This window comes from Carcharhinus amblyrhynchos, chromosome 1 (assembly GCF_965287045.1).
Source record: "Carcharhinus amblyrhynchos chromosome 1, sCarAmb.v2.hapA, whole genome shotgun sequence".
Lineage (NCBI taxonomy): Eukaryota > Metazoa > Chordata > Chondrichthyes > Carcharhiniformes > Carcharhinidae > Carcharhinus > Carcharhinus amblyrhynchos.
The window spans coordinates 174,291,141-174,315,201 of NC_137324.1; the positions used below are offsets into that span (position 1 = coordinate 174,291,141).

The 24,061-nt window shown below is 44.8% G+C and overlaps 1 protein-coding gene across 1 annotated transcript in view; it reads left to right on the top strand.

The window, feature by feature from the left end:
* grid2 (glutamate receptor, ionotropic, delta 2) overlaps positions 1-24,061 on the top strand; it is a 956,474-nt gene that overhangs the window by 638,082 nt on the left and 294,331 nt on the right. Inside the window, exon 3 of the mRNA XM_080200204.1 lies at positions 12,613-12,897. Coding sequence (XP_080056330.1) covers positions 12,613-12,897 — 285 coding nt within the window. The remainder of the gene's footprint in view (positions 1-12,612; positions 12,898-24,061) is intronic.

Genomic DNA, 24,061 nt, shown 5'->3' on the forward strand with positions numbered 1-24,061 from the left:
CGATGGGTATTCGGATCATTTTGAGCTGATCTGAAGACTCACCAGTGATGTTAGCCATTCACATAACTTGCTTCCAGAAAAATGTTTGATTGGTTTGATACAAATCCTTAACCTGGAGTACTGTATGCACTTTTGTTCTCCTTACTTGAGAAAGGATGTACTGGCACTGGAGGGGGTGCAGAGGAGATTCACAAGGTTGATTCCGGAGTTGAGAGGGTTGGCTTATGAGGAGAGACTGAGTAGACTGGGACTCATTGGAATTCAGAAGAATGAGGGGAGATCTTACAGAAACATATAAGATTACAAAGGGAGTAGATAAGATAGAAGTAGGAACGTTGTTTCCACTGGAAGATGAAACTATAACTAGGGGGCATGGCATCAAGATAAGGGGAGAATAGTTAGGGCTGAGTTGAGGAGGAACTTCTTCACCCAAAGGATTGTGAATCTGGAATTCCCTACCCAGTGAAGCATTTGGAGCTACCTCACTAAATGTTTTTAAGACAAGGATAGATAGATTTTTGAACAGTAAAGGAATTAAGGTTTATGATGAGTGGGTGGGTAAGTGGAGCTGAGTCCACAAAAAGATCAGCCATGATCTTATTGAATGGTGAAGCAGCCTCGAGGGGCCAAATGGTCTACACCTGATCCTTTATGTTCTTCAGTTCTTAAATAAGCTTGATCCTAAGCTGAAAACTCCAGGCTAAGAAATTCAGGAATGTGTGACAGGCAAGAAGGGTGTCAAATATGTGCCTTGTGCAAATAAAGTCAGTTGTAAATTAACATTAGTAATTGTTCAACTTGTCTTCTTCATAATTTCCCATTTTACAACATTCTTTGGTCTATTTATTTATTTCTTTCTATAGTTTCTTCATTCATAGGACATCGATTGCTGGCCAGGCCAGCATTTATTGCCCATCTCTCTTCACCCTTGGACTGAATGGTTCACTCACCCATTTCAGAGTGCATTTAACATTCATAGAATCATTACAGTGCAGAAGGAGGCCATTCAGCCCTTTGATTTTGCACCAACCACGATCCCACCCAGGGCCTATTCCCGTAACATATTTAACCTGCTCATCCCCTGACACTAGGGAGGATTTAGCATGGCCAATCAACCTAACCCACACACCTTTGGACTGTGGGAGAAAACTGGAGCACCCGGGGGAAACCCACGCAAACACAGGGAGAACGTGCAAACTGCACATAGACAGTGACCTGAGGCCAGGATTGAACCCGAGTCCCTGGCGCTGTGAGGCAGCAGTGCTAATCACTGTGCCCCGTTGTTGTGAATCTGAAGTTACATATAGCCCAGACTGGCTAAGGAAGGCAGAGTTCCTCCCGTAAAGGAACTTTGTACAACAATCAACCATTGTTTCATGATCATTGTTAGACTTATAATTCCAGATTTTTTATTGAACTGAAATTTCACCGTCAGCCATGGTGGGATTCGAACCCGGGGCCCCAAAGTATTAGCCTGAGTCTCTGGATTACCAGTCTAATAACAAGGCCACTACATTACACCTCTCCTGGTACAATTATGCATCCCTAAATTTCTAGTCTCTTGTTAGTCCCTGTAAATTCTTTTGTTAATCTAGTGTGAGAACACAGCATTCCATCGAATGATGTTGAGGTGCTGGCATTAGACTGGGGTGGGCACAGTTGGGCACTGTGGGAGACAGTTGGGCACAGTGGGCACTGTTGAAGGAGCAGTGCTCCAAAAACTCGTACTACCAAATAAACCTGTTGGACTTTAACCTGGTGTTGTGAGACTTCTTTCTGTTCCATTGAATGAATTCATGTTGTTGCAAAAAGAAGGTTTAGATTTTTTCTTTGGGTCATCAAAACCTTCTTTATAGATTGATTTGTCAGAATCATTTTACCAATATTTCCAGGGAGGTCAGTCAGGTGATTTCATCAGTGTTACTGAGGGTCCTTGTGCAGTTACTGCTTCATGTCAAAGGTCATCATGGAGTTGGGCAAAAGCCAAAGAAAAAGTCATAGTGTGGAGCCAACTAGAGGCCAAGGTCTGCTACTACATCGTGACTGTTGACGTAGCAAAATTGAATGGGAATTGACACAAAGGCACAACTGAATATTATATCGCAAATTGAGGTTTGGCAGTAAAAAAGACAGGTGCTAGCTACATGGAACTCATGATGAGGTCTATCAAATCGAAATCAAGGGATGGAATTTAATGTGGCCCCACATGGCAAACCGGTACAAAAACTAAAATCATCTGAGATTCGGGCTGGCGAGATGGATACAGAATTGACTTTGTTATAGAAGACAGAGAGTTGTGGTTGAAGAGCGGTTTTCAGAGTGGAGATCTGTCACAAGTGGTATTTTTCAGGGATTAGTGCTGGGACCACTGTTGTTTGTAATATATATATAAATGATCTGGGGGAAAATGTGGGTGGTCTGATTAGTAAGGTTGTGGATGACACGAAGAGTGGCGGAGTTGTGATAGGGCCAAGGTTTGTCGAAGGATACAATAGGATATAGACAGATTGGAGACTTGGGCAAATACAAGATGATGCAATTTGGAGGATCAAATTTTGGTGTGAATTATACTGTAAATGGCGGAACCCTTCGGAACATTAACATACAGAGGGATCTGGGCGTGCAGGTTCACAGTTCCCTAAAAGTGGCAATACAGGTGGCCAAGATGATTAAGAAGGCATATGACATGCTTGCCTTCATCAGCCGGGGTATTGAGTTCTGGAGTTGGGAAATCACGTTGCAGCTACATAAAACCTTGGTTAGGCCACATTTGGAGTATTGCATGAAGTTCTGGTCACCATATTGTCAGATGGAAACTTCGACGAGAGTGCAGAGAAGGTTCACCAGGATGTTGCCTGGTCTCGAGGGTGTTGGCTATGAGGAGAGGTTGAATAAACTGGGATTTATTTCACTGAAAAGAGAGAGGCTGATGGGAGACCTGATAGAGGCCTGCAGAATAATGAGAGGCAAAGACAGGATAGTCAGAGGCTTTTTCTAAGGGTGGAAGTGTCAATTACAAGGGGGCACAGGTTAGAGGTGAAAAAGGCAACATTTAAGAGAGATGTGAGGGGGCAGCTTTTCACATAGGGAGTGGTGGGTGCATGGAACGCGTTGCCAGAGGATGTGGTGGAAGCAGGCTAGCAACATTTAAGAGGCAACTGGATGAATACGTGAATAAGGAGGGAATAGAGGAATACAGACCGAGTAAGGACAGAAGATCTTTTTTAGTTAGGGCATCATGACTGGCACAGGCTTGGAGGGCCAAAGGACCTGTTCCTTTGCTGTACTTGTGTTTGTTCTTTGTAATACTGAAAGGCCTAGACAGAGTAGATGTGGAGAAAGATGTTTCCAATAGTAGGTGAGACTAGTATCGGAGAGCATGGCCTCAGGATAAAGAGACAACCCCTTATAATCGAGATGAGGAGGAATTTCTTCAGCCAGGGGGTGATGAATCTATGAAATTCATTGCCACAGAAGGCTGTGGAGGCCAGATCAATGGGCGTATTTAAGACAGAGATTGATAGGTTTTTGATTGGTAAGGGGTTCAAAGGTTATGGAGAAAATGTGGGAAAATTGGGTTGAGAAACTTATCAGCCATGATTGAATGGCAGAGTGGACCTGATGGGCCAAATGGTCTAGTTCTGCTCCTATGTCTTATGGCCTTATGGTCTCTAAGGGGAAAGTCAGGCATCCTTGACTTGTGGTGCTGTCCTAAGAGACAACAGTTTTAGACAGGCCAGCTTTAGACATCACCATCCCATCTCGATTTCCTCTGCATTGTCACTGACCAGTGCACCGCCCTGTCTAAATGGCAGCTACCAGATCGCAACAGCTCTGATGCAGGAGGGCGCTTGAAAATAGGTCATCATGAACTCTGACCCCATTGACTTCTCAGGCCTTCCAGCCCGATTATTTGCTTTGCCTTTAACAGGATGGAAGAGATCAGATGAAAGCCAGGCATTTTGAAAAAGGTAGAATCATGTCAGCATCAATATTCTTGACAGTTCAGAAGATGTAATAACAAAAATGCGGATGTTTCTCCGCTCCTCTCTTGCCAGGCATCCACAGCCCTTGACATTTCCACTACAATATTATAAGGTGTAACTTCTTCAGGAAAGAGGCCTGGAAAGGTGATTATTGCTTTGAGGTTGTTTGCTCTCACTGTCAAGCTGAATTGATGAAACAGTCATTGCCTGCTGGATTCTGACAACTTCAAAAGGTTTTGCCGACTTTGGATCCATCCTCTGAAGACACCTGTGTGGAAAGTTACTAACCTTAATGAAAACCGAGTCTAACCCTACTGGCCAAACATCAGAAAGGGGTGCCCTTAAAAATCCTGTCAACATGGCGGTCTACTGCCATGTTTGTATGGAAATAGGTCTACAACGATACTTAGGAAATAGAAGCAGAAAAAGGCAAATTCAGCTGTTCAAGCCTGCACTGCCATTCTATCAGATCATGGTTGATGTCTCCCTGTCTCAAATCCACCCCCCACTGGGGCAGCATGGGAAAACAGTGGTTAGCATGGTTGCCTCACGGGGTTAGGCTCCCGGGTTCAATTCCCAGCTTGGGTCATTGTCTGTCTGGAGCTTGTACATTCTCCTTGTGTCTGTCTCCCACAGTCCAAAGATTTGTGGGTTAGGTGCATTGGCCATGCTTAAATTCTTCCTCAGTGTACCCAGACAGGTGCCAGAGTGTAGCGACTAGGGAATTTCCACAGTAATTTCATTGCAGTGTGAATGTTAGCCTACTTGTGAATAATAAATACATTCGTTCGTACCCCTTTCACCAGTTTTTTTTTATCAGAAATACATTTATTGCCTTCTTGAAAACATTTAATGGCCAGAACTTTCCCGCCCCACCCCCCACAGGAATCAGAGCAGACGAGGGGCCGGAGCATCGAAAGGTTCATTGACCTCAGGCAGCATTTTACGGTTTTGGGATGAATGAGGCCATAAAAATCCCATTCCCAATGATTCAGACTCCACTGTGCTATGGGGCAGCAAGTTCCGCAAATTCACCCCCTCCGCGAGAAGGAGTTCCTCCTCACCTCAATCTACCGCCTCTCAACCTGTACCTGTGACCTCTTGTCCGAGATTGCCCCATAAGGGGAAACGTTTGGTCTACATTTACTCTATCAATCCCTTTCAATATTTTATGTACTTCAATACGTCAATGGTCGGGGAATAATTCCTAAAACAGCAGATTGAGAAATGAAATTGTTACTCCTCTTTGTGATTTCTAGTTCGGTCTTAATTAGGGAATTTTTAATCAGTACTAATTTTATTTATTATTTGCAATTAAAACTGAACTGTATCCTGAGATAATGGGATTTTGATGGACATGATGAAATGGGTTTACTTAATTCCTGGGCTGCTATAATGACACAATCATTCCTGTTCAGAATGAAGATGACTAGTTAAGTCCCCTGTCAATCACATATGGAAATGACTGAGATTGAATTTATGCACATCATTTTTATTATGTATAAGCAATGAAGGGATGGGGATCTTATTGAAACTTACAGAATACTGCGAGGCCTGGATAGTGTGGACGTGGAGAGGATGTTTCCACTAGTAGGAAAAACTAGAACCAGAGGTCACAACCTCAGGCTAAAGGGATGATCCTTTAAAACAGAGACGAGGAGGAATTTCTCCAGGCAGAGAGTGGCGAATGTGTGGAACTCTTTGCCGCAGAAGGCTGTGGAGGCCAGGTCATTGAGTGTCTTTAAGACAGAGATAGGTAGGTTCTTGTTTAATAAGGGGATCAGGAGTTATGGGGAGATGGCAGGAGAATGGGGATGAGAAAGATATCAGTCTTGATTGAATGGTGGAGCAGACTCGATGGGCCGAGTGGCCTAATTCTGCTCCTATGTCTTATGGTCTTGTGTAACGATCTCCACTCACTGCCTTTTACTGGAGAACTCATTCTACATCTATTGGGAGACTGCTTAGATAGACTTCTGTTTGCCAGGTAAATAGATCATGTTTGCAGTTTGCCACATTAATAGTTTGCGTGCTGTTAAGTCCTGCCTGACATCCAACCCATTGGCTGAAGCATTTGTGTCAATACGCACTCATCCCTGACTGGAAATAATCCATTAATCCATTCCTGTGAGAGGATTGAAATAACACAAAGTAGGAAAGTGTTTCAGACTTTTCTCCTTGTGGGGGAGGAGGTGAAATCCGGTGGTAAGAAAATTATAAACATCTTCCGAGCTCATTTTAGCATCAAATAAGAACATAAGAACATAAGAACATAAGAAATAGGAGCAGGAGTAGGCCATCCAGCCCTTCGAGCCTGCCCCGCCATTCAATAAGATCATGGCTGATCTGTTGTGGCTCAGGTCCCCTTTCTCATCCTCTAAAGGACCAACATTCACCCTAGCCAGCCTCTTCCTTTTTATATATTTATAAAAACTCTTGCTATCCTTTTTTATATTAAGCGCTAGCCCAGCTTCATAGTTTCTCCTACCCTTCCTTATCAACTTCTTTGTCAATCTTTGTTGACATTTATACCTCTCCCAATCCTCTTCTCGCCCACTACTCTTAGCTACTCTAAATTCCTCCGCTTTTAGTTTAACACTTTCCTTCACCTCCTTTGTTATCCACGGCTTATTGCCTCTCCTCCTACTATCCTTTTTGACCATCGGAATAAATTTCCGTTGAGCACCAAGAAAGATCTCCTTAAAGATCCTCCACTGCTCCTCAACAGACCCTCCCTCCAACGCGCTCTCCCAGTCCACATTCGCCAATTCTTCTCTCATCCTACCGTATTTCCCTCTATTCAAACAAAGGACGCGTGTCCGGGAACCCGCTTTCTCCTCCTCCATCTGCACCAGAAACTCCACCATACAATGATCACTCTCCCCAAGAGGATCCTTCACCACAAGGTCCCTAATTCTACCCGCTTCATTACATAGCACCAGATCCAAGATAGCTTAATAATAATTTATTATTAAAAATAATTTAGACTTTCTCATTGCTGTCCTCGTTCTGCTTGGCAAACGGATTGATTGAAATCTTTTGAATGCTTTGTCTGTATGGTGCGCAAGAAACAATACTTTTCACTGTATACTAACACGTGACAATAATAAATCAAATCAAATCAAAAATCCCACCCATTATCTGCTCAGTCATTTCCTTCTTTGGAAACACGTTGCCCACATTACAAGGGTGACTCCCCTTCAGAAGTACTTCCTCAGATGTAAAACACTTTGGGACATTCTTTGCTTGTGAGAGGCATGATAGAAAAACATTCTTTCCTCTCCGAGCAACTCCAATTTAGAGCCCTCACTGACATACTTCTCCCATAGTGCCACTGGCTAAGATGGCCACTTGATTGGAAAGCCTTGAGAATGTCTGAGATGTGGCGCAGGAGACACCGGTGTCCAAACCAGTCACAGGCCTTCAAGATTGGAATGGGTAGGAAGGAAAGAATGTTTTTCTATCATGCCTCTCACAAGCAAAGAATGTCCCAGTGTTTTACATCTGATGAAGTACTTCTGAAGGGGAGTCACTCTTGTAATGTGGGCAACGTGTTCCCAAAGAATGAAATGACTGAGCAGATAATGGGTGGGATTTTTGATTTGATTTGATTTATTATTGTCACATGTGTTAGTATACAGCGAAAAGTATTGTTTCTTGCGCACCATACAGACAAAGCATTCCATTCATAGAGAAAGAAAGGAGAGAGTGCAGAATATAGTGGGACAGTAATACATAGGGTGCAGAGAAAGATCAACTTAATGTGAGGTAAGTCCATTCAAAAATCTGTTGGCAGTGGGGAAGAATGTTCTTGAGTTGGTTGGTACATGACCTCAGACTTTTATATCTTTTTCCCCACTGGATGAAGCTGGAAGGGAGATGTCTAGGGTGCATGGGATTTTTGATTATGCTGGCTACTTTTCCAAGGCAGCAGAATGTGTAGACAGAGTTAATGGATAGGAGGCTGGTTTGAGTGATGGATTGAGCTTCATTCACGACCCTTTGTAGTTTCTTGCGGTCTTGGGCACAGCAGGAGCCCATACCAAGCTGTGATACAACCAGAAAGAATGCTTTCTATGGCGCATCTGTAAAAGTTGGTGAGAGTTATAGTGGACATGCCAAATTTCCTTAGTCTCCTGAGAAAGTAGAGGCATGGGTGGGCTCTCTTAACTGTTGTGTCGGCATGTGGCGACCAGGACAGATAGTTGGTGATCTGGACACCTCTTCAGATGGCTGCCCTCTTCTTCTACAAATGGTACAGTTGGATGTTTTTAAATCCACCTGAGGAGTGAGCCGAGGCCTTGGTTTAGCACCTCATCATCTTATCTTTAAAAAAAATGGCAGCTACAGTAGTGTAAAGTCCCTCGCTACTGCGGAGATGTGTGATTCCGGATCACACAGCCAAGTCCCTGGTGTGGGATTTGAGTTCAGCAGCAGCTCTAAGCCGCGACTGATGCTACAAGAGCTGCCTTGGATATCTCAGTTTTACTTCCTTTCATTCTGGTGGGCGATACGGCTCTGCTCTCTCTCTCCCGTCTCCTTCCACATTCAGCTACATTTATATTTGTCACAAGGTGTTCTGCCTCTGCTTTTCCAATTCACCTCTCTGTCCCCCAACCTCTCCACCCACCTTCCTGGACCCCCTGGGTCCTGGGTTCGAGTCCCAGCTTGGGTCACTGTCTGTGTGGAGGTTGCACATTCTCCTAGTGTCTGTGTGGGTTTCCTCTGGGTGCTCCAGTTTCCTCCCACAGTCCAAAGATATGCGGGTTAGGCTGATTGGCTGTGCTAAGAAATTGTCCCTTAGTGTCCAGGGATGCGTAGGTTAGAGGGATTAGTGGGTATATTATGTAGGGATATGGGGGTAGGGCCTGGGTGGGATTGTGTTCGGTGCAGACTCGATGGGCCGAAGGGCCTCTTTCTGCACTGTAGGGTTCTATGGTTCCCTCCCCAAACCCAGCCAACTCCTAGGCTGAACTTCTGCTCCTTAATCTCACCCTCTTGAAGCCTTATGCTGCAAAGCTGGACTGAAACAGATTCGATAGCTGCTGTGTCACAAGCTTTACACCCTCACACAGCCACTGATTCACAACATCCAGAGCATGTCAAACTGGCCAGAAACAAGGTGAAGCAGGGTTTGAAGTATCTGACACAAAATCAGTGCAGTCGTATCCAAGATTGTCAGCGTGCCAACCACCGTTGACATTCTACACATGGTGTTCAGGCGTATCTTTTCAATGCTGCTACTTTCCATTCAAATGCAAAAATGATCTTGTGTTATCCAGACTCCAAGGGACAGGTTTCAGGGAGAGATTACACAAACTAGATTATTTTTTTTTACTCATTCATGGGATTTGGCATCACTGGCTGGCCAGCATTTATTGGCCATCCTTCATTGCCCTTGGAGGGTAGTTGAGTCAACCACATTGCTGTGGCTTTGGAGCCACATGTAGGCCTGACCAGGTAAAGACGGCAAATTACCTTTCCTAAAGGATATTAGTGAACCAGATGGGCTTTTCCGGCACTCATATCACGGTCATCAGGGGATTCTAAATTCCAGATATTTTTTATTGAGTTCAAATTCCACCATCTGCCATGGTGGGATTCGAACCCAAATCTCCAGAACATTAGCTGAGTTTCTGGATTAATAGTCTAGTGATAATATCACATGGCCATCGCCTCCCCTCAGCTGAAATTTAAGGGGTGATTTAATCAGTTCTCAATGCATAAACAGGGGAACTGATAAGATAGACAGAGAAAAACTATTATCCCTGCTGAGGGATGAACAGATAGGCTGAATTTTCCCATTACCATGTTGCCAGGAGTGGGTGCTGGGAAATGTAGGGGAGCCATTTTGAGACAGCTTCCCAACACATGCCTGCCCCTGAGGAAGTTTCCAAAGGGAGGCCTGGGAAGCGGATCGCTTGCCTGCTACGTGGAGGCAGACAGGCTACTCAAATGGTTAAGGCCCCGATTGGGCAATTTTGTGTCGTTGCTGGCAAACACTGCTTGGCGGAGGGGGCACAATAGCTCCATTGGGGTGGCCCCCATGACAGTAAGAGGAGCTGCTGTCTCCGAAGAGGGGACAATAGGGGCTGCTCTCATGGCCAGAAGATATAGGAGCAGAATTGGACCATTCGGCCCATCAAGTCTGCTCCACCATTCAATCTTGGCTGATTCAACCCCATTCTCTCAGCTTTTCCTCATAATCTTTGATCCCCTTACCAGTCAAGAACCTATCTATCTTTGCCTTAAACACACTCAATGACCTGGCCTCCACAGCCTTGTGTGGCAATGAATTCCATAGAATCGCCATCCTCTGCTGAAGAAATTCCTCGTCATCTCGGTTCTAAAGGATTGTCCCTTTACTCTGAGGCTGTGCCCTTGGATCCTATTCTCTCCTAACAATAGAAACAAACAATCCAACTGTCAGTATTCCGCCTCTGACATGAGGGCCTGCTGCCTTCTATCCTCTGAAATATTTACTTGTCCCTATTCCTCTGAGGATGACTGGAATTGGGTTGTCCTCCTCCTGGTTGCCTACCTGTCTTACCAGCAGCCGTGTCTCCCAGTGGAGCAGCCAAAGCTCTGGAGCTGTTGACTCTCTGGTTGTTGGCCGGTGAATCAGAAGGCTGGTGTTAATGAGATGGCGAGTGTGGTCAATGAGAAGGCCATCTCCAGGAAGGTGGCCTGGGTGATCTGGCTACCGGCACGTGCGGGCTCGAGATCCCAACGTGATTCCAACAACGGGCTGAGGGCTTTGGGAAAATCCTGCTGTGAGAATTACACCTTTCAAGAGTGATATGAGAAACATCTTTACACACAAAGAGTAACAGACAAGTGGAACTTGCCTCTGCAATTGCCAATAGATCAGTTGTTAATTTTAAATCTGAGACTGATGGATTTTTGTTAACCAAAGTAATAAAAAAAAGGAGGAAAGGAAGGTAACATGAAGTTAAGTCACAAATCAGCCAGGACATCATTGATGGGATAGGCCATTTAGGACGGAGATAAGGAGACATTTCTTCACCCAAGGAGTGGTGAGCCTGTGGAATTCATTACCACAGGAAGTAGTTGATGCCAAAACATTGAATGTATTCGAGAAGCAGCTGGATATAGCACTGGGGTGAATGGGATCAAAGGTTTTGGGGAGAAATTAGGATTAGGCTATTGAGTGGGATGATCAGCCATGATCGTGATGAATGGAGGAGTAGGTCTGAAGGGCCAAATGGTCTCCTCCTGCTCCTATCTTCTACGTTTCTATGAATTGTAGGACAGGTTTGAGGGACCGAATGGCCTCCTTCCCTTACTACGTTCTTGTAAATTGTTGATTATTTTTAACTGCAGCCTCCTGAGGTTGATGGAAAAATTGATAAGATGAATGATAGAATACAGATAAGTGATAGCCCAACTTATTGGAACAGTTACAGTGGTTTCATGGACAACCAATGAATTGTCTTTTACCAACATTATGGATGGGATTTTCCAGCCCCATGCCCCAAAACTGGGATTTCCCGTCAGCAGACCTTTGGATGATCCATTGAATTCTCTGTCCCACCCTCTATGATTCCTGTAGCGGACGGGATGGGAATATTTTACCTGATCACTTACTGTTTAATCTTCTCAACATGAAAGTGATATCTGTGGAAGAGAGAGAGAGAGAGACAGGGAACACAGCGAAGCCAGTTCCATCTATACCTTATCAAGTATTTCTCCGCTGTCTTGCAATGCTGGCCTCCTGCAAACGTTGATTTGTTCACCATTGGCAGCCACGGTTATAGCTGTTCATGGCCTAAGCTTTGGTATGTCCTCTGTAATCTCCATCTCTTCACAAATCTCTCTTTCTTTAAGATGTTCCTGAAAGTTTATTTATATTTATTTATTAGTGTCACAAGTTGGCTTACATTCGCATTCCAATGAAGTCATTGTGAATATTCCCTAGTCACCACGTTCCAGCACCTGTTTAGGTTACACTGAGGGAGAATTTAGCACAGCCAACGCACCTAACCAGCACATCTTTCGTACTGTGGGAGGAAACCAGAGGAAACCCATGCAGATATGGGGAGAACACGCAAAATCCACACAGTGACCCAAGTTGGGAATTGAACCTGGGTTGCTGGCGCTGTGAGGCAGCAGCGCGAACCACTGTGCCACCGTGCCGCCCCCAAAAACCTACCCCTTTGACCAAAAGGTCAATGACACATCCTGCAAACTCCTCAAATTCTGTTTAATGTCATTCCTCGGACTATTTTACTCTTAACCACACTACTAACAGTGATTCCCGGCTTTGGTCACTGTGTGAAATCTGCACACTCTCCTCGTGTACGCGTGGGTTTCCTCCGGGTGCTCTGGTTTCCTCCCACAGTCCAAAGATGTACAGGTTAGGTGGATTGGCCATGCTATAAATTGACCCTTAATGTCAGAGAGACTAGCGAGTGTAAATACATGGGGTTATGGAGATAGGGCTTTGGTGGGGTTGTGGTTGGTGCAGACTCAATGGGCCTCCCTCTGCACGGTAGGATTCTATGATTCTATGACATGCGAGTTGTCGTTTGCTTATTTTGCTGAAGGTTGTATCGGAGGTGTGAACTGTCTTATTCACGATTCCTTTTCCCTGTCTTTCTTTCAGCCTGTGACCTGATGAACCAAGGCATTTTGGCCCTCATCAGCTCCATCGGCTGCATGTCAGCAGGCTCCCTCGAATCCTTGTCAGACGCCATGCACATCCCGCACCTCTACATCCAGAGAACCACAGCTGGATCGCCAAGGAGTGGCTGCGGCCTCACCAGGAGCAACAGGAATGATAACTACACTCTGTCCGTCCGCCCGCCAGTCTATCTGAATGAAGTTATTCTCCAAGTAATCTCCGAGTTTGCCTGGCAGAAGTTCATCATCTTCTATGACAGTGAATATGGTGAGTAGTTACATAATTAATAACATAATACAGTTACCGTTCCCTTTCATTGTTACAGAGTCTGCCGCCAAGTGATTGGAGGTTTGATGATTCCAGTTCAAGAGATTTGGTAAAGACCTGGGAATGTCAGTTTGAACTGTGTAGGAACAGACTGGTTGGCTCTTTTTTTTTCAGGATTTGAGCAACAAGACCAGCTTTTATTGCCCATTCTTCATTGCCCCTTGAGTAAGTGGCAATAAGCCACCATCTTGTCCACTGCTGTCCATGTGGTGTAGATACAGTCACAGGGCTTTTAGGGAGCATGTTTCAAGATTCTGTCCCAGTGACATTGAAGGAACAGAGTTTTAACCCTAACGCAGGATGGCGAGTGACTTTGATTTGATTTGATTTATTATTATCACATGTATTAGTGTACAGTGAAAAGTATTGTTCCTTGCGCAGTCTACAGACGAAGTAGGAGAGAGTGGAGAATGTAGTGTTACAGTCATTTTTTTGATTTGATTTGATTTATTATTGTCACGTATTAGCATACAGTGAAAAGTATTGTTTCTTGCGCGCTACAGAGACAAAACATACCATTCATAGAGAAGGAAACGAGAGTGCAGAATGTATTGTTACATTTATTGCTAGAGTGTAGAGAAAGATCAACTTAATGCAAAGTCCATTCAAAAGTCTGACAGCAGCAGGGAAGAAACTGTTCTTGAGTCAGTTGGTGTGTGACCTCAGACTTTTGTATCTTTTTCCTGATGGAAGAAGGTAGAAAAGAGAATGTACAGGGTGTGTGGGGCCCTTAATTATGCTGGCTACTTTGCCGAGACAGCAGGAAGTGTAGACAGAGTCAATGGATGGGAGGTTGGTTTGCGTGATGGATTGGGCTACATTTGTGACCTTTTGTAAATCCTTGCGGTCTTGGGCAGAGCAGGGGCCCATACCAAGCTGTGATACAACCAGAAAGAATGCTTTCTATGGTGCATCTGTAAAAGTTGGTGAGAGTCGCAGTTGACATGCTACATAGCTAGGGTGTAGAGAAAGATCAACTTAATGTGAGGTAGGTCAATTCAAAAGTTTGTTGGTAGCAGGGAAGAAGCTGATTTTGAGTCAGTTGGTACGTGACCTCAGACTTGGTGGACTGAAGGAAATGGATTTCCCATGCATCTGCTGCCCTTGTTTTTTGAGGCAGTAATGGTTTGGAAGCTACTGTTGAAGGAGTCTTGGTGAGTTGTTACCATGCATCTTGCAGATTTTAGTGAAAGTACGCCAATGGTGGATGGACTGAAAGTTTAAGATGTTGATAGGGTGCTGATCAAATGGGCTGCCTTGCTTTGGAATGTGCTGAGTTTCTGGAATATTGTTGGAGCTAGTCCAGATATCTGGAGAAAATTCCATCACCTGCGCCATGTGGAAAGTGGACATACCTTGCGGAGTCAGGAAGTGAGTTAGTTACTGTGGAAATTTCAGCCTCTGACCTGTTCTGGGGGCCACAGTATTTATAAGGATGGTCCAGTTGGCCAACGGCAGGATGTTGATAGTGGGGAATTCCATGATAGTAATGTCAAGGGCAGATAATTAGATTTTATTTTGTTGGAGATGATGCGGTATGTAAAAAGTGGGCAGCACGGTGGCAGTGTTTAGCACTGCTGCCTCACAGAGCCAGGATCCGAGTTTGATTCCGGCCTTGGGTGACTGTGTGTATGGGGTTCTCCCCGTATCTGCGTGGGTTTCCTCCAAGTGCTCTGGTTCCCTCCCACAGTCCAAAGATGTGCCCGTTGGGTGGATTAATCATGGTAAATTGCGGGGTTATGGGGATAAGACAGAGGGGATGATCTGAGTGGGATGTTCTTTTGGAGAGTTAGTGCAAACTCGATGGGCTGGAAGACCTCTTTCTGCACAGTAGGGATTCTGTGGTCATTGTCTGACATTTGTGTGATGCATATGTTACTAGCCACTCACCAGCTCAAGCTGGATATTGCTATATTTGGACTTCTTCAGTATTTGATTAGCTTTGAATGGTGTTAAATATTGTGCAGTCATCAGCGAACATCCCCACTTCTGATTTGACGATTGAAGGAAGGTCATTGAAGCAGCTGAAGATGGTTGGCTCTTGGACGCTACCCTAAGGAACATCTGGGGCTGAGAAAATTGGCCTCATACAACACAGCCATCATCTTTGGTGTTAGATGTGCCTCCAACCTGTTCCAAGATTTCCCTTGACTCCAGATTTCCTAGAATTCCTTTACGTCGCACTTCGTCAAATGCTGCTTACATGTCAAGGGTGGCACAGTAGCACAGCTGCCTCACAGTCCCAGGGACCCAGGTTCGATTCCTGGCTTGGGTCACTGTCTGTGCGGAATCTGCACGTTCTCCCTGTGTCTGTGTGGGTTTCCTCCAGGTGCTTTGGTTTTCTCCTGCCGTCCGGAAGATGTGCTAGTTAGCTGCATTGGCCACTAATTCTCCCTTAGTGTACCCAAGCAGGCGCCAGAGTGTGGCAACTAGAGGATTTTTCATAGTAACTCATTGCAGTGTTAATGCCAGTCTATTTGCGACTCTAATAAATAAACTTTAAGCGCAGTAATTCTCACCTTACATCCGGAATTCAGCTCTTTGCCCACATCTGGGCCAAGGTGATAATGAGATCTGGAATCAGATGATCCTGATGGAGCCCAGACTGAGCATTAATGAAGAGATTCTTGCTGAGTAACTGCTGCTTGATAGCGCCGCCAATGACACCTTCCATTACTTGCTGATGATCAAGAGTGGGCTGATGGAGCCTGATCAGGTTGGACTTGATCTACTTTCTGTGGGCAGAACATACCCAAGCAATATTCCACAGTGTCAGATAGGTGCCAGTGTTGTAGCTGCACTGTAACAGCTTGGCTAAGGGCACGGCTGGTTCTGGGGCACAGGGGATGTTGTCAGAGCCTGCCATATATCCAATGTCTTCAGCTATTTCTTGATATCATGTAGGGATATCACTTGAGCCCCAGGAATGCATTGTCATTTGGTAGCATGTGTGCTGCCTTTAAGAATATCTTTTTGTCCTTTATTAGAGTCATTGAGGTTTACAACATGGAAATAGGCCCTTCGGCCCAACTTGTCCATGCCACCCTTATTCTTTCATGGATTCAAGTATCACAGCATTTGTTGCCCATTCCTAACTGCTCTTGAACTGAGGGGTGTGTTGCAGAAGGTAGTTACAAGTCAGCCACATTGCTGTATGCCTAGAGTCACATGCAGTCCAGACCTGGTAAGGACAGCAGATTTCCTTCCCTAAAGGGCATTAAATGAATCAGACCAGATCTTACAACACTCGCAGATAGCTGTTACAGTCACCGTTACTGAGATGAGATTTTCAATTACAGACTTATTAATTGAATTTAAATTCCACCAGCTGTCAAGGTGGGATTTGAACCTGTGTCCTCAGAGCAGTAGCCCATGCATCTGGATTGCTAGTCCAGTGACATTACCACTATGCTGCTGTCTCTTCTATTCATGATTCCTTGCCCCACTGCACCCCTCCTCCTCTCTCCTGACCCCAAAATCAACTAGATTGCTTCCTGACTGGGACAGAGATCCCAGCGTATGGAAAGGAAGTGTCTGTATTGACAACATTTGACTGTGAGCCGTCCTGAACTGATTTAGATTCACCGAGGGGGCCAGGGAAAAATTTTCCAAAGAATCTTTTGCCTTATAGGCTTTGGGAATTTTTTTTTGCCTCTCCCAAGAGGCAGTGAGTTGAGGGAAAGTAATTGTCTCCCTGGTCCAGATGCCGCAGCTGTCATGGTTTGGGACAAATTAGAAAGATTAGCTGTTTCTTTTCCTCCCTATCAGTTTTGGAAGCTAGAACGTTGTAATGCACAATGATACCCTTGGTGGCAGCTCTGCTTTTCATTGATGAGACGGCATTTCATTATGTTATGAGACACAGGTACAAATGAAAGATGATTAAGAATTAGTATTTATTGGCCAACGAGGGATGTGGCAGTGTATTGACTATAGTTGTAGATTAGCAATCCAGATGGTTGGAAGTTCAAATCCCACCAGGCAAGTTATGAAATTGAATACAAATCCTGAAAAATAAAGCTCTTAAATTAAAATTCCCTTGACAATTCAGTTGATAAATTCAGAGGACAAGTGAGCCAAGCACAGTGGAATGTGCCAACTTTTACTTCCACTATGTGCTGGGTAAGTCAGTCTCAGTAACCAAATAAGGCAGGGTCCCAACCTCTGCTCTCCATCCAGTGACCCCTATTAGAGATGATGCACGTGTCTACAGGACAGAGTATGAGATTGGGTGGCTTTCTCATGACTGACAGTCTACCAGCTTTCATTGGGTGGAATCTTGAGTCTGCATTCGCTGTCTACGAGGTGGCTGGCGGGGGCTCAAGATCCAGAAGTTGCAAAACTTTAAGCTGGAGGGGGTTAGGAAGAAAAGGGGGATTTTATCTTTGGGGCCTCTCTCTGATCGACATAGGGCAGTCCCAAAGATTAAAACAACTTTTCTGCCTGCCTTTCAGGTTCCATTTAAAAGACCATAAGATATAGGAACAGAATTAGGCCATTCAGCCCATCAAGTCTGCTCCACCATTCAATCATGATTGATAAGTTTCTCAACTCCATTCTCCCACCTTTTCCTCATAACCTTTGATCCCTTTACCAATCAAGAACCTATCTATCTCTGTCTTAAATACACTCAATGACCTGCACCCCCCCCGCCCGCCCTCCAGCCTTCAGTGGCAATGAATTCCACAGATTCGCCACCCTCTGGCTGAAGAAATTCCTCCTCATCTCGGTTCCAAAGGGTTGTCCCTTTGCTCTGCAGCTGTGCCCTTGGATCCGAGTTTCTCCTACTAATGGAAGCATCTTCCCCAAGTCCACTCTATCCAGGTTTTTCGGTATTCTGTGAGTTTCGATGCAAGACCCCCTCGTTCTTCTAAACTGCATCAAGTACAGAACTAGAGTGCCCAAATGCTCCTCATGTGTCAAGCTTTTCATTCCCGGCATCATTCTTGCGACCTACTCTGGACCCTCTCAACTGGATGTTTTACAACCACCAACATACTTTTTGAAGTGCAGTTACTATTCTAATCCAGGAAAAATGGCAAGCAGCTTGTACATAGCAAGCTCCAGCAAGCAGCAATGTGATAATGACCAGATAATTCGTCTGCATTCTCAGAATATAGGCTGCCTGGAGCAGACAGATTGGCACCATTTAAACAGAGTGAGCCCTCAAACAATATGCTTCCTAAGAACTATGTTATGAACACATTTCTTAAAGGCACAGTGTTGTCACAAACCTACTGAGAGTACAGACAGGGCTTTATTTTAATGTATTTATTGAATATTTTTATTACATATATTATATATAATTATTTTTATTATGTATAATAAATATAACTAATATAAAGACAGCACCTCCAGCACTGCAGCACTCCCTCAGTATCGCACTGGAATGTCAGCCAGGATTTTTGTAGAATGATGGGATTATAGAATGCCTACTGTGCAGGAGGACGCCATTGCTCCATCAAGCCTACAGTGACAACAATCCCACCCAGGCCCTATACCCGTAACCCCACATATTTACACCCCGAATCTCCCTGACATTAAGAGGCAATTTAGCATGGCCAATCCCCCTAGCCTATACATCCTGGAACACTAAAGGTCAATTTAACATGGCCAAACAACCTAACCCATACATCTTTGGACTGTGGGATGAAACCAGAGCACCCAGAGGAAACCCACGCAGACATGGGGAGAATGTGCAAATTCCACACAGACAGTGATCGAAGGCTGGAATTGAACCCAAGTGCTATGAGGCAGCAGTGCTCACCATTGTGGCACCATGCCGCCCCTCGGGTACTTGGGTTTTGTACTCAGGTTTTGGAGTGTGGTTTGAACCTGGGATCATATGACTCAAGAGTCACAAATGCTGCTAACTGAGCCATATCTAGCAAAGAAAAGCAAACACATTCTGTATCTAGTTTTGTAGCCAGGATTAGGCCATATATTTGTCCATCCCTTCACTCCACAGTTCCCTGTCTGAGCTAGGAGATATCATGGTGCCCACACTATCCTGATTATTCTCAAGTCTTTGCTGCAGGAGCCCTGTTCTATACCAATGAAGTGGGAGTGTCAATCTTGGGAATCTCAGGCCTCTCCAGTTGGGAGCATGGGATTGACCCTTTGGCATTGCCTGCAGACCCCTGACAAAGTTCACTCAATAATGCACGCTCTTAAATTTCAGAGCTACCCCAAGTCCAGCAGTGTTGATACATTTCTTTTTATTCATAGCCTCCAGTCCTCCTCTCAAAAACTATCTTCCTTAAGTGTGCACTTGGCAGCCAATACCATGCTCACACTCAAAACTAAAACTGTAAGTTCCGATGAGGATTTATCAATCACTCTTGCAAGGGAGACGATGGCCTTTGTGATGTTACCGTTAGATTATTAGTCCAGGAGTACGGCTAATGTTCTGGGAACCCAGGTTCGAATCCCGCCATGGCAGATGATGGAATTTGAATTCAGTAAAAGAAAATCTGGCTTTAAGAATCTATTGATCCATTGTCAGAAAAACCAGTCTGGTTCACTGATTTCCTTGAGGGAAGGAAATCTGCTGTCCTTACCTAGTCTGGCCTACATGCATCTCTAGAGCCACAGCAATGTGGTTGACTCTCAACTGCTCTCGGGCACCTAGAGATGGGCAACAAATGCTGGCCAGCCATGAAGGAATGAAAAATAAAATTCATCCTCATTTGGTTGGTTGCCAAGTTCCAGTACACATCTCGGCTCTGATGTGACTGAGTAAACATCTGATTAATACTTCTAAATGTTCCTTCTGTAAAACCTCTAAATCTAGAGTGACAGAAAATTATGAAAATGCAAAGAGGATGATTTTTTATTCTTATATTTTTAATTGAACACTGGTAGATAATCACCCAGTGCAACTTGCCTCCCTATATTCATATCAGCCTCACTCCTGTCTGGGGTCATTGACTGAAAGCGATAATGAATAAGATTCTACAATCCAACAATCTTCAAAGTAAGCATCAAATTGTAGAATTTCCCCAAATGTTTGAATTTTAGGATTAGAATTAAATTACAGCTCTCCAATGACCCCGATTTGTGGTAAATATGAAGCTTTGCAGAGTGAGATTACAGGTTTGACCTTGACAGGGTCATCCAACCTGCAAAGGGGCTGTGAACCATGTTTAAGATCATGTGAAGTAATCATCCATCATGACTGTTGGTGTTGTTCACTGTGGCTCAGTGAATAGCGCTCAGGGGCCAACGTTGAAGGTTTGAGTTCCAGTGCAGAGATCTGAGTACAAAGATTAAGGTGGACGCTCCAGTCGAGTGCTAGTGGAATGCCGCACTGCTACAGGCGCTGCTTTTCAGATGAGGCATTAAACTGAGGCCTTGGTCTCAGGCAAATATCCAATTCACCAAAGATACTTAGACAGCACCTTCCAAACCCACGACCGCCTCCATCTAGAAGGACAAGGGAGGCAGATAAATGGGAACACCACCACCTGCAAGTTCCCCTCCAAACCACTCACCATCCTGACTTGGAAATCTATCGCCTTTCCTTTGCAGTTGCTGGGTCAAAATCCTAGAATTCCCTCCCTTATAGCATGGTGGGTCTACCCACAGAACATGGGCTGCAGGAATTCAAGAAAGCAGCTCACGACCGCCTTCTCGAGGGGCAACTAGGGATGGGCAATAAATGCTGGCCAGCCAGCGATGCCCATGTCCCACAAATGAGTAAAAATATAGGAAACAAATCATGTGATACTACTTAAAGAAAGAACAGGAGAGTTATCCCCGGTGCCCTGGGCAATATTGATCCATTACACAGCATCACAAAAGCAGATTAAGTGGCAAATATTATTTGATTTGGTGTATTAATATACAGTGAAAAGTATTGTTTCTGGCGCGCTATACAGACAAAGCATACCGTTCATAGAGAAGGAAAGGAGAGAGTGCAGAATGTAGTGTTACAATCATAGCTAGGGTGTAGAGAAAGGTCAACTTAATATGAGGTAGGTCCATTCAAAAGTCTAATAGCAGCAGGGAAAAGAACCTGTTCTTGAGTCAGTTGGTACGTGACCTTAGACTTTTATATCTTTTTCCTGATGGAAGAGAGTGTGTCCAGGGTGCTTGGGGTCCTTGATTATGCTGGCTGCTTCTCTGAGGCAACAGGAAGTATAGGCGGAGTCAATAGATGGGAGGCTGGTTTGAGTGATGGATTGGGCTTCATTCACAACCCCTTGTGGTTTCTTACGGTCTTGAACTGGTGTTACTGTTTGTCGAACTTGCTGTGAACAAATTGGCTGCTCTATTTCTTACTATACAGAAATGACTACACTTTGTTGGCTGTGGGGAGGTTTGGGCATCCTTAGGTTATGAAAGGTGCTGTCTAAATGCTAGTCCTTTTGTTCCTGCTCATATTTACTTTCTGGTGAGACGTAAAGAGCAATGTATGTGTCAGCTATAGCTCACTGAGTAACACTTTGTTTTTGAGTCGGAGCATTGTGGTTTCAGATCCCATTCCAGAGATATTGAGCAGGTGATCCTGCAGTACAGTGCTGTACCACTGGAGGCGCTGCCTTTGGGCGACAGGTTAAACTCAGGCCCTACCTGCCCTCTCAGACCAAGGCAGAAGCAGTGCCACTTTGAGCAATAGCAGGAGGGTTACCCCATGTATGCTTCAATATTTATCCTGCAAACCAACATCAAATCATTAAAAACAGATCATCTGTTGGTGGAGTATTCCATGCACAATTTGTCTGGCTTGCTTAGAATCATAGGATCCCTATAGTGCAGAAGGAGGCCATTCGGCCCATCGAGTCTGCACCAACCACAATCCCACCCAGGCCATATTCTATTAACCCCTTATATCTACACTGCTAATCCCCTGACACTCGGGTAATTTACCATGGCTAATTCGCCTAACTTGCATATCTTTGGACTGTGGGAGGAAACCGGAGCATCCAGAGGAAAGCCTCTCAGATACAGGAAGAACATGCAAACCCCACACAGACACCCAAGGCCGGGATTGAACCTGAGTCCCTGGCGCTGTGAGGCAGCAGTGCTAACCACTGTGCCACCGTGCTGCTTCTTATACTAAAACCACAAATACACTCGTGGATGACCATCTTCCTTAAATATGCACATGGCAGCCTATCCCATGCCCACACTCAAAACTGAAACTATGAGTTCTGATCGGGGCTGCAACCTCATAGCGTCAAGGACCCGAGTTTAATTCCGGCCTCGAGTCACTGTCTGTGTGGAGTTTGCACGTTCCCCTCGTGTCTGTGTGTTTCCTCCCACATTCCAACAATGTGTGGATTAGTGATTGGCCATGCTAAAATGACAGGGGGGAGTTAGCATGATACAGTGGCACAGTGGTTAGCATTGCTGTCTCACAGCGCCAGGGACCCAGGTTCGATCCCCGGCTTGGGCCACTGTCTGTGCGGAGTCCACACACTCTCCCCGTATCTGTGTGGGTTTCGTTCGGGTACTCCGGTTTCCTCCCACAGTCCGAAAGTTGTGCTAGTTAGGTGGATTGGCCATGCTCAGTTCTCTCTCAGCGTACCCGAACAGGCACCAGAGTGTGGTGACTGGGGGATTTTCACAGTAACTTCATTGCAGTGTTAATGTAAGCCTAAATGTGACATGAATAAATAAACTGAAACTTAAACTTACATGGGGTTATGGGGATGGAGCCTGGGTGGGATTGTTGTTGGTGCAGACTGAATGGGCCGAATGGCCTCCTTCTGCAGAGAGTGTATGACTGTAGAAGCACCTTGTTGACTGTAATACACTCAGGGATATTCTGAGGTCATAAACAATGCTATAAAAATGCAAAATCCTTCCTCCTTTGTCAAAACTTGGGGTGGGTTTAGTGGTGATTCTCCATCTGTAAAGGGAAACTGTATCCTCTGGTGTGAGACATCAGAACAATGTGGCATGACCTTTAGGTTATAGCTCGACTGTTCAAGGGTGACGTTTGGAAACAGCTCTTCACATCAAGCAGCAGGAAATTCCGAAAATCTCTTCCACCTCATGTCAAAACTGAGTGTGATCGATACTCTGTTTGGCAAGAATATTAAAGGTCACAGAACCCAAGTGGGTGAATGGAGTTAATGCACACCTCAGCCTCGAACAGATTGAGTGGAGGAACATGTTCCAGGGGCTGAACCATCTACCCCTGCTCCTGACATTGCTGGCTGTTGAGATTCAGACAAGATGAACAAACCCATGGTTTTAAAGTTTGAAGTTTATTTATTAATATCACAAGTAGGCTCACATTAACATTGCGATGAAGTTACTGTGAAAATCCCTTAGTCGCCACTCTCTGGTGCCTGTTTGGGTACTTTGAGGGAGAATTTAGCACGGCCCATGCACCTAACCAGCACGTCTTTCGGACAGTGGGAGGAAACCGGAACACCCGGAGGACACCCACGCAGACATGGGGAGAACATGCAGACTCCGCACAGACCAAACCAGGAATCGAATCTTGGTTCCTGGCACAGTGAGGCAGCAGTGCTAACCACTGTGCCACCGTGCTGCCCATAGGTTGAGTATTTGGAAGATTCTGTCATCCACAGACGATATAATTCATTTAAGAAATGGAGGGGGACAAAAGTGAAATAACTATAGGCTGGATTTGTTCCACCAGTTTTAGAAGCTTTATAAACTCTTTACGGGGTAAGGATTTGTATTGATAAATAGCACCTCATTTTATTGAGCCTCTGTTATTTGAAGGTTGCTTCCACAAAGCAGCCACTTCACATGTTGCCAGCGATAGATGTGGTCGAAGAAGATATTACAAGTCAATAAATTCACTTCTGCCTGAAGATACAAAGTCAATAAATGCTTGCTTCCTTCAGCCATTTTTCCCAGCGGAGTCTGATCTGTGAGATGGTGCATTCTATCTCATAATCAATCATCGACGAGGATTCCAAAGACATCATTCAAGGTGATAACCCATGCTGGCAGTAATTTTACCATCCCTTTCATAAAATGCAGGAAATATCAACTCAGGTGCATCAGTCACATTGACTTGTAGAGAAGACTTGTATTTATATACCGCCTCAACCTCAGGACATCCCAAAGAACGTTATAGTGGATGGGGTGTTTCCCAAGTGCAGGAACTGTAGATAGG